Consider the following 14,988-nt stretch of genomic DNA (forward strand, 5'->3'; position numbering starts at 1 on the left):
GAACAGCTGGTTCTAAGGTGCAGCGGAGCAGAACAGGGGCTGAGAATCAGGACTCGCAGGATGCCACCCTGTCCCGAGACTGAGTCATCCCAGCCCCCGAGACAGGGATGTCTCATGGAGGAGGATCAAGGGCAGAGCGGGCAGGTGCTGACCGAAGCTGGGGTGAGGGGGGAGGGTGGTGTCTCGGGGCCAGTCCTGGCCAGTCCTGGCAGCCCTGCCGTGGGGAACCTTGGTCGGGAGGGAGCGCAGGGCAGAGGGTGTGGCGGGGTTGGGAGAAACAGCTGCAGTGCCAGAAAAACAACTTGGACACAGCCTTGGCAGGGTGGAGGCTGCTGGGCTGGGCATTGTTTCTGTTTCCTCCGTGGGGGGCGGCTTGAGAGGAGGACGCAGGCCTGGTGATTGTCACAGTGGCCTTGAGAGCTCCTTACGAAGTCTAGGGGGAGACGGAACAGGAAACGGTCACAGAAAATGTCCTTGAAGACATAAAAGATAATTAACGATCAAAGGAAACGAGACATGATTTTGTAAGATGTGGGCTGGGAGAAAATCCCTCAGGCTCCCGATGCCAGAGCAGGGAGAGACTGAGGCACCATCCACGCCAACTGCGTTATTTTACAGAAGATGCCCAGGACTAGAGGGCGAAGTGGCTGGTTCGAGGTCACACAGCAGATCACTTTCCACTCCCAGTATAGAGCCTAGATTGCTTCCTGGGGCTGACAGCAGGCGGAAAGGGAAGCCCTAAAGGACTCTCCTTCCCTCCCCTGTTAGCTGAGGATGGTTTCTAATCCCCAACTGAGCAGGACAACCTGCCCAAGTGTCCACAATGTCCTCTTGGCCCGGGGATCCAGGAGGGTCCTCGGAGCAGGGGGCTGTTGCCCCTCCACTCCCTGACTTGGAGCTCAAAGTGCGGCCTGACACTGCCCTGCCCACCAGCTTCGGTGGCTCTAAGGACCAGGATACCCGGGACACCTGGTCCCAGGCCCAGCCAATCAGGAGAGCAAAGAGGTGGGGTCGTGCTCACAGCAGAAGGCATCTGCCCTGTAAAGGCGTCTGTCTGTCTAGGTGTCTGCCCTGCCAGCCCTGGGTCACCCCACCCCAGCCACACTGTCACTCAGGCTTCTCTCCTTTTTAGGCCTTTGCACATGTTCTTACCACCGCCTGAAACCCTCCTCCTCTCCACGCCTGCAGCCCTGCTCATCCTGCAGGCCCCAGCTTGGACGTCCCTTCCATCTGGGAAGACGTCCCAATAGGGGGCGAGGTGCCCCCCCAAGGGTCCCCTCGATCCCCACATGCACATGCTCATCTGGCTGGATTATGATTGCCTGCAACAGTCCACAACAGTCCACAGTCCACAACAGTCCACAGTCCACAATGGTCCACAACAGTACACAGTCCACAACGGTCCACAACAATGCACAGTCCACAATGGTCCACAACAGTACACAGTCCACAACGGTCCACAACAATGCACAGTCCACAACAGTCCACAACAATGCACAGTCCACAACAGTACACAGTCCACAACGGTCCACAACAATGCACAGTCCACAACAGTCCACAACAATGCACAGTCCACAACAGTACACAGTCCACAACGGTCCACAATAATGCACAGTCCACAATGGTCCACAACAATGCACACAACAATGCACAGTCCACAATGGTCTGCAACAATGCACAGCCCACACAATGTACAGTCCACAACAACCCACACAATGCACAGCCCACAACAGCCCACACAATGTACAGTCCACAACAGCCCACACAATGTACAGTCCACAACAACCCACACAATGCACAGTCCACAACAGCCCACAGCAATGCACAGCCCACAACGGCCCACAGCAATGCACAGCCCACAACGGCCCACAGCAATGCACAGCCCACAACGGCCCACACAATGTACAGTCCACAACAACCCACACAATGCACAGTCCACAACAGCCCACAACAATGCACAGCCCACAACGGCCCACAACAATGCACAGTCCACAACAGTCTACAGCAATGCACAACACACAACAGCCTGCAACAATGCACAGCCCACGATGGTCTGCAACAATGCACAGCCCGCAATAGTCCACAACAGTCCACAATAGTCGGCAACAATGCACACTAAGCTCTTTCTATGGAGATTGCTATTGTGACAATCGACTCACTCCATCCCTGCTGATGACTCTATGAAGTGTTATTACCCCCATTTGTTAGGTGAGCAAACTACTATTCAGAAAGGTTAAGCCTCTTGCCCAAGGCCACACAGCGAGTTATGGAATCAGATTCCACAGACCCAGTGTTATGGAAAGGAGGAGGTGCCACCCAGAACTCCCGCGGAGGAAGGACCCTGCCCCACTGCTGGGAGTGTTGTCAGCAGACAACCTTCCAGCTCAGAGCCCTTTTGGGGACGGCCTCGACATCCAGCTGGTCAACGTGGGGACGATGGCCTGGCCATCCTGGTGCAAGTCGGGTCCACCCTGCAGGGCCATCCTAGCTTCCGAGCTCCTGGTGGGCTGGGCGGAGGCCTTCACTGGGCCTGGCCTGCAGCTCAACTTCTCCCCCTGCCCAGTCCTTCTTCCTTCTCCTTGGGGGCTGATCCACCTCCAGCCTGTGACACTGAGGCAGGGCCACACAGCCACAGCCGTAACCACTCTGTTCTGTTGCCCCCAGGGGAGCTGGCACGCACACAGCAGGCGCTCAAACTTCCTTGTTAAATAAATGGATAAATACACAAATGAAGAGACTGTTTGGGTGATGACGGAAAGTACCTATTTGCCTTGTTGGCGGTGAGCATGCCTGCAACCCTGCGCCCTTCCTGAGAGCCCCAGGCCTTTCCCACTGATCGGCAGGCTGCCTGTTAGTCCCGTGAACACTCCTGCCCTGGGTAGTCCACAGGCCTTCTGCAAGCCCGTGCTACAGGTAAGGCCAGTTTGGGTGTCCAGAAACAAGGCCATAGGCCAACCAAGCCAGTTCAAGGAGAAAACTGAGTCCTTCCTTGTCTGGGGTGGCTGGAAGAACCAAAAGCTCTGCACAAACCCTTTCCTGCCTTTGGTCCCCCCAGCCCTTGACCCTCTGTCCTGTTGATCTGGAGCCACCATTCCCAGGTCAGCTTCCCTGCAGCTCTGCAGTGCTTGTTGTCAAGCAAAGGGAAAGCTGTGTCTCTAACACACACTGATGGACCAGGAGGCAGGTGTGTTTCTCTTCCTCTCCTTCCAGTCTCACCTCTGCGGGTTCCCTCCCTCCCCACCTCCCACCCTTCCCCACTCCTGAGCTCTCAGGCCTCTTTCCCTGCCACCCACGGTCAGGGGCAGATGACTTCCAGCTAGGGGTGGCTGCGGAAGGAGAACACTTAATATCCTATGGGATAGTTTCATTTTTTTTTTTTTTTTTTTTGAGACAGAGTCTTGCTCTGTTCCCCGGGCTAGAGTACTATGGCATCAGCCTGGCTCACAGCAACCTCAAACTCCTGGGCTCAAGCGATCCTCCTGCCTCAGCCTCCCGAGTAGCTGGGACTACAGGCATATGCCACCATGCCTGGCTAAGTTTTTCTATTTTTAGTCATTTGGCTAATTTCTTTCTCTCTTTTTTTTTTTTTTTAGTAGAGATGGGGTCTCGCTCTTGCTCAGGCTGGTCTCGAACTCCTGAGCTCAAAGGATCTGCCTGTCTCGGCCTCCCAGAGTGTTAGGATTACAGGCATGAGCCACTGCGCCTGGCCAGGATAAGTTCCAAACAAGCCTCTGCAGTAGATAGTATTTGCTCTACTTTACAGATAACATAAAACTATGCCCTGGAATTTAAAGTTGAGGAACCTGTCCAAGGTCACACAGCTAGAGTACTAGAAGGCAGGTTGTATGATGCCAACACTGTTCCTGTCATGCAAAGTAGCTTCCTGCGGCTCCTGGGGCTTTGGCATGTGGCCCCAGGACCCCTAGGGTAACCCACGGAGGGGGGGCGGGGGGGGGCGGCTGGTTTCAGGGGAACAAAATGACCAGCCAGTGGGAACAGTGACTGCAGCTGCAGAAATCACAACAAAGAAATGTGGCAAGATGACAAAGTAAATTCAACCCCACTGAGTTGGGGTCACACACCCCTCTATGTATGTCCTCCCCTCCCCGGCAGCTAAGCAGTCTCAGCACCTTGAAATTCCAGGGTATGATGGGCTGGTCAGCACCTCAAGCACTTCAATCTTTTCTGGAATCTTTCTCACTTTGGATTACAGTAATGCGACAGGGAATGTGATCACTGGATGTGATCACACTTAAAGCTTTTCTCTTTTTTGTGGTCTCTGGAGGTTAACAGGAACGTGAGACAAAGTAACAAATGTAAGCAGCCGGGTTTGCTGGTTTCTGCTTGGCAGTGTAACTTCACAAGGCCAGACTCTGTGACACTGCGCAGCTCTCCAGAAAGGTGCTTTGAAGACAAAACAGGATAGAGCACATGGCCACCCATGTCTCTCTCCAGAGTCACTATAATCCTCAAATATAGTTGAAGGAATTAAGCTATATTTAATATAGGGCTTAGCGATTATGCCTCCGTAACTGACAACTGGTTGTACTCTTGCACCCAAACTTGGACATGATTTTGCAGGCACTGAAAACTCTCACCCGTGCACAAGCCGGGGACTGCAATCCTTGCCGGGGCAGTCGGACAGAGCTTCTCGAAAAGGCTGCTCCCTGGCCACAGGCCTCTGTCTATAGTCCTCGGTAAGACTTCTGAATAAAACTGACTTTAATTCTTTAAACCCTTGATTTTTTTTTTTCTTTAGTCAACAGGAGCCTGAGAGGAAATGGAAATGAGAGGCAGCTGAAACTGGCAGAAAGCTGCCGCCTTGGGTCCCAGTTTCAGCACCTCCTGGCCATAAGTCCCCAAGCCTTGGTTTTCTTATCTCTGAGAGATAATCGTAATAGTACCTCACTGACGTTATTATTGAGAATAAAATGAAACTGAGAATTACATAAGACGTTGTCAAATCACTTGGCAAGGTCCCCATCGTACCTACTAGATGCTTAATGCATCTTGGGTCCCTTCTTTGACCCCGAGCCGTGAGCAGGTGAAGCAGGTGGGATCAAGGGCTTGTAGGATTTTATAAATGGCTCATTGATTTATTAAAAGAAAAGATTGAAAGACAAACACATGCAAGCCTAATTTTGTATGGAAGAATGATAGTTATGGAGAAAGTTCATAATTAACTTATATGCCCTTTTCTCCAGGGAGTTTCGCTTTTGCTCAGGCTGGTCTCGAACTCCTGACCTTGAGCAATCTACCTGCTTCGGCCTCCCAGAGTGCTAGGATTACGGGTGTGAGCCACCACGCCTGGCCAAGCAGGTTGAGTTTTTTACTCAGGAACCATCTGGGTTTTTGGCAAAACCACAGAGCCTCTCAAATGCAGCCTTCAAGGCCGGGCATGGTGGCTCACGCCTGTAATCCTAGCACTCTGGGAGGCTGAGGTGGGCTGATTGCTCGAGGTCAGGAGTTCGAAACCAGCCTGAGCAAGAGCGAGACCCTGTCTCTACTATAAATAGAAATTAATTGGCCAACTAATATATATAGAAAAAATTAGCCGGGCATGGTGGCACGTGCCTGTAGTCCCAGCTAACTCACTTGAGCCCAGGAGTTTGAGGTTGCTGTGAGCTAGGCTGACACCATGGCACTCACTCTAGCCTGGACAACAAAGTGAGACTCTGTCTCAAAAAAAACAAACAAACCAAAAAATGCAGCCTTCACAGGGATACTGAGGGCCTTGTTTTTTTTCCCCCTTTGTGTATATTTTTATCATACAATCAGCTTACAGGGAGATCTAGTAAGTGTTCAAAACATTCCAGAGGTGACGACATTATAGGTTAATGCAGCTTCTCGGTCTTCCTGCAGAGTCCCCTGGCCCGGCTCCCGCCTGGAGCCGGCGCTTCTCAGCGGAGGCAGATGAACATCTGTACCAGAATATTCTCGGCTGCCTGTGGAAGATGCAGCTTCCTGGCCCTGTGCTAGACTCTAAATCAGAGTTGAAGGTTTCAGAAAATTTCATTTCTAACATACCTGGGAGCCGAGGCTAAAGGAAAGCCTGCTGTTCCCGGCTTCTAGAGAATTTTCCCCTTTGACCACCTAAGCTGAGTTCCCAGGTGAGCAGGGGCCCTGTCCGCCCTCCAACCTCGGGGAGCAGCTCTGGGCTCTTACTGGGGTCCCCAGGGAGGTCTCTCCCACCCCCACCGACCACCACCACCTGCTGTGCCAACTTCTCAGGCTTGGAATCTCCCTGGAGCAAGGTTAGAAAATGTGGGGGAGAAAAACCCTTCACACACAGAAACACTAAACAAACCGGGCCTTTATTTACATAATAGGGAAAGAAAGGATACAAAAGAAGTCTCTCTGTCAAGTGCAGAATGGGAAAGCCCTACAACTCGATTCTCAGTAGGGTGTGGGGCCCTGATATTTAAAAAAAAAAAAAGTTAAAGATGAAGAAGAGGTAAAAAGGTAAACTGAGACAGGATCCAAGTTCTTAAGCTCAAGGAACAAAGAAAGAGAAAAACACAGCAGCCTCACAGGAGAAATGATGACTCAGGCGAGTGACAGTTTGAAGTTCATCTTCTGTACCCATGAACCTGACTCCCGGGATAATCCCTGCAAGGTTTTGACTTTGGACATTTCTGGGTTGATGCTTAACCACATATTAAGAATTTCAGGGCCAAATATGCCGGACGGTACAGTTTTTCCAATTTGGGGGATGGGGTGGAGGAAGCTCTTTTTTAGAAGACTCCCAGGCAAGAAAAAGGCCTCAGCAGCTCTGGTTCCTTCCCTGGGTCCCCTTCCATGTCCCCACGGGGAGTCTGTGAGCTCCTTGGGGCTCGACAGCACCCCCGGGTCACAGGGGAGGGTGTCCTCCAGACCTCCTGTTGTCATTTCCTGAGACTGGCAGCCCCCATGGTGCCTGACTCTCTTCCCCACTAACTGTGCATGGCTGCTTCTCCCACTTGTGTCTCTCTCTGCTTTTCCCCGACCCCCAGCGTGCGGGGCAAGCTGCAGATACCTCACATGTGTGGACACGTGCCATGATCAACTTTCATGCCTTGTGCTAAAACAAAATCACCTGTTTTCCCTTCTGGCCACCCAGGTCCCCTGGCCCCACCTAGAGGCACAGGCCCAGCCCACCAGAGCTCCCCAACAGTGACGCTCCAGACCTGCCTCCTGTACTGCCACCTCTTGCCCCCAACGTCCTCTGGCCTTGTTTCCACTTTCTCCACACCTGTCTCCTACTTACTGGTTCCTTCTCTACATCACACTTTCATTCCCAGATGTTCTCTCTCTCTCTGTCTCTCTCAGCCCCTGCTAGCACGCAGCTGTCAGGAGTGGGCAGATGCTGCTAGGTGTCCCCACCAAAGCCCCCGTGCCCTTGCAGGACAGTCTGGCTGGCCCCAAAGTCACGGCTGGGCCAAACTGGGCCACACCAGGCACCAGAGCCCTCAGGAGTGTCAGCCCCCCAGCCCGCATCTGAACCTGCCCTTCCTCCTCCTTGCCAGCTGCACGGCCATGCAAGGATGGGGAAAGTGACGAGCTTTCATCTACTCTCAACAGTCACGACACACTTTCAACACAGTTTTCAAAGCATCCTAGCCTTCAAAGAGGTTTTGTCTTCCTTCCTTCTTCTCAAGCCTGTAATTAAACTCCTGGTGACAGAGTGGCGGAGGAAGGAGACGGGGGAGGACAACTTGGGACATAAACAGCTCCTTAGCTGCCATCGGAACAGAGGCAGCCAGGGGCTGTGAGTGCCCGCCAGCTTGTGACCTTCCGGAAGGATACAGCAAATCACCCGAGGTCAACATCCTCTCTTCCCCGTCGCGGTCACCACTCTGCTCCCCACTCTGCTCCTCACGCTCGAATCTGTCATGTGTTGGCCTCCACCCGGCACCTGCCACCTCCACCCGAAGGCTCAGGCTTTGGCGAACCGACTCAAAGCCCAAACCCCACCTCGGCCTAATTCTCTGCGGGGTTGACCGTGGGATCCACACGTGTCCTGAAAAGCTCAGCAGATGGGGCGGGGGTGACTCATTCATGACACGAGTGTGGTTCGGCAAAGAAAGCCATTTTTTCTCCTGCAAGCCTGCTGTGAGTTCCAGTCTGAGACGCCGCTGGGTTCGCACCGTCCGGGGGCCGGGGCGCCACCACTCCCGGCGCGGCCGAGCGGCTCCCGTCAGCTCAGCGCACGAAGGACACCACGCTGGTGGCCACCGCGAACGGGGCGGCGTAGGCCGCGGCGAAGCCTTGCAGGCCGATGACCACATAGCGGCATCCTTTGGTGATGACCTTCCCGACGTTCTAGTTTTAGGAAGAGAAGAGAAAAGCAAAGGATTCGGGTTAGGCATCGTTCGAATTCTGCTGAGAGCCCTGGTGACTTACTTAGAGAATCACTTGTCCTCGTTCTTCCAGGGCAAGGCAGCAAGGGGAAGATTCCCGCCCCCATCTGAGGACACGTGGGGACTCAGAGCAGACATCATCACCCTGCAAGGTGCTCTCAAGCACAGCATATGTCCAGCTAATTCGGAGGCTTTCTCAGAAACAGGAGGGAGGCTGCCAATTCTAAAACCAACCCAGTTTATTTTTTAAACCAAAGTCCACTCCTCTTCCAGCTAAACGTTACTGGACCGTCTGAAGGCTGGGTCAAGTTTTCCTTCCCTCACCTGATTGGAAAGCCCATCCTGTCCTCCTCCTATCTACAGGTCGTGTTCCTGTGTGACCTGCACATTCGTCCCTCTGTTGTCTTTTGCCATTCCCTGATTGCTGCATAAACACACACACACACACACACACACACACACACACACGCATGCGCGCACACACACACAAGTCTTGTGTTTCCAGTACAATTATAAGCTCCTGAGGGCAAGGACTGGGCTTTCTTGGTCCTCCTCCTCTTCCTTCTCTGCAAGGCTGGACAGGGGACACCCAAAGGAGTCAAATGGGATTGCAGCAGAACAATGAAGACCGCCCACCAACTAGCATTCATCCCACAGTTGCCCCTGGTCTTCTCCCCTCCCCCAGCTTCATGTCATCACTCTCAGTGACATCAGTGTCCATGTAGATGACCTGTGCCTTATCTCACACACCTTGTCTCTCTGCCCTTTGACGTTTCCAACTCCCACAACCACTAGGAATGTTTTCATTTGAAAGTCCCTGATCACAATCACAAACCTTATTTTGACTTCCAGGGCTGCCGGCAAACCTACCATACCTGTCTAGTCGGGTAACTTTCTCTGGCTCCCAGGCACTACCTCATACCTTTTCCCTTCTCCTCAACACATGCACACACACACGTGCACGCACACACACGTCTCTGTGCCTTCCTTGGAAGGTACCACTGACAAAAACCAGACGTCATCAGGGAACGCATTGATCTTCCCGCCACTCTCTACAGACCAACCTGTGTCTGCTCCCCCAGGGCCATCCCCTGACACTTGCTGTGGGTCCCTCTCTCTCCCTGCTCTCGGCTCTCCCCTCTGCAGGGTCATTCTCCTTCCCTCCCTCTATCGGTCCCCAAGCTTACACCTGTGCTCAGCCGTCACCTGCACTCCACAGCCTGCCCTCGGTCTCTGCTCTCCTTCAACCAAAGCACGAGAGCCACCGCCACGTGCTGCCTCCGCTTCCGCACTCCGTTCCCTGCATGCCAAGAACTCTTCCGCTCAGACTCAAACATGCAACTCTCTACTTGAGATCTCCACTTTCTGTGAGCCCACAATTCCTCTGCCGTGCATGCTCCCTGGTAGCACCAAACAAATAAACTTCACTTTTTTTTTTTTTTTTTGAGACAGAGTCTCACTCTGTTGGCTGGGCTAGAGTGCCATGGCGTCAGTCTAGCTCACAGCAACCTCAAACTCCTGGGCTCAAGTGATCCTCCTGCCTCAGCCTCCCGAGCAGCTGGGACTACAGGCATGTACTACCAGACCCGGCTAATTTTTCCTATATATTTTTAGTTGGCCAATCAATTTTGTTCTATTTTTAGTAGAGACGGGCGTCTCGCTCTTGCTCAGGCTGGTTTCGAACTCCTGACTTTGAGCGATCCTCCCTCGACCTCCCACAGTGCTAGGATTACAAGTGGGAGCTACCATGCCCAGCCATAAACTTCACTTTGATTGGCTACTGGTAGGTCCCTGGTGGCTTTTGGTTATTGGGTTTCCATGAGAAGCAAGGACAGAGAGGTTCCATGTATCCAAGTTTATGTACTTGGTAAGAGGCAGAGCTAAAGTTCAATCCCAAAGAAATCTCACCTCAGAGCCTGTGCCCTCAACCCCCATATATACCTCCCTTCTTTAATAAAGGCAGTAGGTAACCTTGCAGTGAGCTGCTCACGGCCTGGCCTTGAATTCCAGCTCCATCACTTACTTAACTGATTTTGCATGTCCTCAGTTTCCTCCACAACACAATGGGAATATTTAGTAACGACCTCATTGGGTTGTTAAGGGGATCAAATAAGTTCCTGCAAGGAAAACAGTGCAAATGCCTTCCTGCGTGAGCTGTTATTATGGAAAATAACATCTGCTTCTTTTTTTTATCACATGCGTAGTAATTTATGTTTGTGGTGGTAATATATACATCCAAGATATTTTTGTCTGTTCAGGGAAGTTTCTTAAGAGTATAATTCCCTATGATCTCTGGCTTACTTGGGATTTTGTAGTTTAAATGACAGAGTCTCCTGCAGTAAGATAACGTGGGTGGGGACATGTCATGCTCTATGCTGTACCCCCAGCAAGTAGAAAGAGCCTGAGTGTTTCCCTCGGTCCCTGTCCCACTAAACGAGGAGCTTTGGGGACACCAGGTAATGTCTATGTTTTCTCTAGATACTACTCGCCCGGATCCTACCCTGCTGATTTCTCAGTGAGACAGTGGGCTGGGGCAAGCCTGCACACATACAGGGACAACAGGGGACGTGAGGCTGCTAAGCAATACACTTCCCTGTGTGTGTGATAGGAATCACTCGGAGAATTATATGTTAGAAACAAACAACAACAAAAAAAAAACCCTTATTCTCTGGCATACGTATGACAACCAAGAGCGAGCTTTATAAACAAGGCCACCACAGTCACGATTGTCTGTGTGAAATTTGACATTTTTGGTATTTGTGCATCCATTCTCCTCAGCCTGCTATTTTTTTTTAAAAGCTGGGTATCATTTCATCTTTGCAATTTAGAAAAAAAATCGACGGAAATAGTTCATTAACTGGAACACTGTCAAAATACAGCTTTGAGAAACGAAATGCAAAATATCTATCAATCACCACTGCAGTGTCATTTGAGAGAGCAGATTGGGGACTCTTTGATCTGAGTAGCATTCTACCCAGCAGATCTCTCAAAGGGACTCTGGGGCAAGGGGAGCAGAGAGGGGAACCTACTTTCTTTCTCCACTTTGGGGCCTGGTTACCTCTCAGTTGGCGCCAAGAAAGTAGAAGCTGAAGTTGCTCTTTTGAAGGGCGGAAAGGCCACGTCCAGCCCTCACCTGACAACGTCCTTGCACCTGGCCTTCTGGCTCACACTGGTGAACTAGTGTGTGACACTCTGGAGCTCTCATGCCCACAGCTCTGCTTGCAACGTCCCTTGATCTTGGATGACACGCCTTCTCTATCTTGGGAAAGTTTTATTTTCAGTTAAGGCAAAATTCACATAAAATTCACCCTTTTAAAGTGCACAGTTCAGTGACATTTAGCACATTTACAAGGTTGTGCAACTGGCACTTCTATCTAGTGGTAGCGGGTGACACAAACCCCTGCCCCATCAGGCAGCTGCTCTGCACGCCTCTTTCCCAGTCCCTCGTGGCCACCAACCTGTGTTCCGTCTGGAATGACCTATTCTAGACATACACAATGGAATCCTGCACAAATGGAATCATAACCCAATATGGTACCTGTGGGGCTGGCTTATTTCACTTAGCATAATGTTTTTAGAGGTTCATCTCTATTATAGTAAGTATTAGGATTTCCTTTTTATGACTGAATAATATTCCATTGTATGTATACACTACATTTTGTTTATCTGTTCATCAGTTGATGGATAGTTGGGTTGTTTCCACCTTTTGGCTACTGTAAATAATGCTTCTATGCACATGTCTGTATAACTATTTGTTTGAGTACCTATTTTCAATTATTTTGGTTATATCCCTAGCAGTGGAATTGCTGAAGCACAGGGTTGCTCTATGTTTAACTTTCTGAGGACCTGCCAAGTTCTTTCCATAGCGGCTGTGCCATTTTACATGCCACCAGCAATGCACAAGGTTTCCAATTTTTCCACATTCTCGCTAACATTTATTTTGTGTTTGTTGGGATTTTTTTTTTTTTTTTGTACACAGAGTCTCTCTGTTGCCTGGGCTAGAGTGCCATGGTGTCAGCCTAGCTCACAGGAACCTCAAACTCCTGGGCTCAAGCGATCCTCCTGCCTCAGCCTCCGAGTTGCTGGGACAACAGGCATGCGCCACCATGCCCAGCTAGTTTTTTTTTTTTTTTTTCCTATATATTTTTAGCTGTCCATCTAACTTCTTTCTATTTTTAGTAGAGATGGGGGTCTTGCTGTTGCACAGGCTGGTCTCAAATTCCTGACCTCAAGCGATCCTCCTACCTTGGCCTCCCAGAGTGCTAGGATTACAGGCGTGAGCCACCACGCCTGGCCAGGATTTTTTTTTAAGAGTAGCCATCCTAAAGGGTATGGTGTGGTACTTCATCAATATCTGGTGAAATCTGAACTCATCCTTCTGTGCCCAGTTTTCACATCACCGTGACTTGAACGAAGACCTCCCTGACCTTACAGCCTCACCCTCGAGGTGCTAACTGCCTTAGCTCTGTGCCAGCCACCTTCACAGTGGTGCCCCAGCCATACCAGCGTCTCCCTGGGCAGGGCTGCACCATATGCATTTTGGAATCTCTAGTACTACTCCAAAAGCTGCTGACATTCCTTTAAAGAGGGAGATCAGCCTCAGCCCCCAGGCAGGGAGACTGAATTGGCTGCAGGTCTGATAAGAGCAGCTAGAGGACACAGATCACTGGACCATAAAGCCGGTGGGGGCCATGGCCTTTGGCCAGGACACAATGACTTTTGTAACTTTTTTCTCAGTGTCCTTGTCCAGGCCAGGGGAGCTTCCAGAAGCGGCTGTGAGTGCTTCCAGGCACCTGGGAATCGCTTTTGGGCTCTGACTTCCCAGAAGCAAACTGTCATTTGTCCCACATTCATCCTTCCTCTCCCTGTCCCCCAGCCCGCCCCTACGGTACATGGCAGGGCGTTCGAAGGGCCCCTCGGGCACAGACAGTTGGCTAGGAGAAGAGAAACGCTGATTCCACGAGTGCGTGTTCGTATATTTACTGAGCTCCCAGGCCCTAGAAATAACCCGGGTCATATTTGGCGGGAATAAGCAAAACATTTCTCAGCTTGTGCGATCACCTGGAGAGGCTGCTACCGGAAAACAGATAAAGTGGGCCACAACTCCTTTCTTTCACCTGGGCCACGTTCTACAAGTCACCTGACCACGCTAAAGCTTCAGTATTCCCATCTGCGAGATGGGCACGCTGGCTCCTGCTAAGACCCTTGGTTAAGAGCCCTTGAGAATGTGCTAACCCTCCAGCGGCGCAGCATCCCGATGTCGCTTATATTATGACACACGACTCATGTGTCCCCTCTGGCGAGGGAGTGCAGGGCCGGGAAGGTGGGGGTCGCAGGGCAGCCCCAGAGGCTGAGCAGAGGCGGCGGTCAGGACCCGGCCGCTCTGCAGCCGGTGCGTCCACGCGCGCGGAGCCTGGGCCGGGACACCGCAGCCCGGCCCGGGCGTGGCGGGCGCAGGGCCCCTACCTTGCCGTACTTCTTCAGCTTCTGCCGGTACCTCCGCTTGGGCTTGTCGCCCGGGGCGGGCTCCTCCAGCGGCTCGTAGCGCTCGGGCAGGACGGCGAGGTGCACCTTCCGCGCGCTCCGGCCCCCCGCGCGCCGCCCGCGCGCCGCCCGGTCCCCGCACTCGGGGTGCTCCAGGTCCCCGCACTCGGGGTGCTCCAGGTCCCCGCACTCCAGGTGCTCCAGGATGGGCGCCGCCTCCTCGTCCCCCTCCGCCCGCCCTCGAACTCGGGGCCCGCGGCGCGGGGCCGCCTTGCTGCGGAGCCTGGTTCCCACCGTCATGACGCCGCGGCCCCTCGGCGAAGGTCCGAGCGCGACGACGGCGACCTTCGCTCCCGCCCGCTCCTCCGCCCCGGCCCGGACGGGGCGGGGGACTCGGGGGCGGCGTCGCAGCGCCCCCTGGCCGCGGGGCCCGGCCCGGCACCTGCGGCTCCACCGGCACACGCCTCCCCGGCGACAAGAGCGCTCGCACAGCCCGCGCCCCGCGCCCCGCGCCCCGCGCCCCGCGCCCCGCGCCCCGCGCCCCGCGCCCCGCGCCCCGCGCCCCGCGCCCCGCGCCCCCGCCTGTGGCCGGAGGGTGCCGACCGCACCGAAAGCTCAGTGCGCAGGGAACACACAAAACACCTTCACTGCACTGGAGACGGAATTAATGAACCCTAAATAATAGGACTCCATTGCCCACGTTCAAATGGGCAGATAGGATGGTGACAAGAAACATCCCACTCTGTGGCTTTGGCGAGATGGTGACAATAACGCGACATTCACGGGAGTGCGTGTTGGCGGCAAGCTTTTGGAAAGGCGATCAGAAAATAGGTACCGAGAGTCTTAAAAAAAACGTCCATATCCCTCTAGGAGATTTATTATCCTTCTAGGAAATAATCGGAAACGCAAGGCAGTGTGTCAACGGTGTTCATCAGTCTGACGCACAGCGATTCACGGTGCCACTGCGGTGCAGACATGCGACAGCACGTGGTGCAATCATTACAAGGACCATTCTGGAGAACGTCGCTCTGTGAGAGGCGCATTCTCCGTGTGCTGTGAATCTCAACCTGCTGGAATGCCTTATTTTGTTATGTGGGTAAATGCCTTTGAATTCTGAGGAATGTAGACTCGAGTCTAAAATAATATGGGTTATTAATTGTATTAG

General features: G+C 52.7%; 1 protein-coding gene across 1 annotated transcript; it reads right to left on the reverse strand.

The window, feature by feature from the left end:
• Positions 1 to 6,293: 6,293 nt before the first annotated feature.
• On the reverse strand, positions 6,294 to 14,192 carry C23H1orf115 (chromosome 23 C1orf115 homolog). The gene is made up of 2 exons (XM_012791543.3): positions 13,806 to 14,192; positions 6,294 to 8,301 (listed from the first exon to the last, which is right to left on the reverse strand). Exons 1-2 carry the CDS (start codon positions 14,121 to 14,123, stop codon positions 8,182 to 8,184), a joined length of 438 nt encoding a protein of 145 aa, XP_012646997.1. The 5' UTR covers positions 14,124 to 14,192; the 3' UTR covers positions 6,294 to 8,181.
• Between the last annotated feature and the right edge of the window lie 796 nt (positions 14,193 to 14,988).

The sequence above is a fragment of the Microcebus murinus genome, chromosome 23 (genome assembly GCF_040939455.1).
Source record: "Microcebus murinus isolate Inina chromosome 23, M.murinus_Inina_mat1.0, whole genome shotgun sequence".
Classification (NCBI taxonomy): Eukaryota; Metazoa; Chordata; class Mammalia; order Primates; family Cheirogaleidae; genus Microcebus; species Microcebus murinus.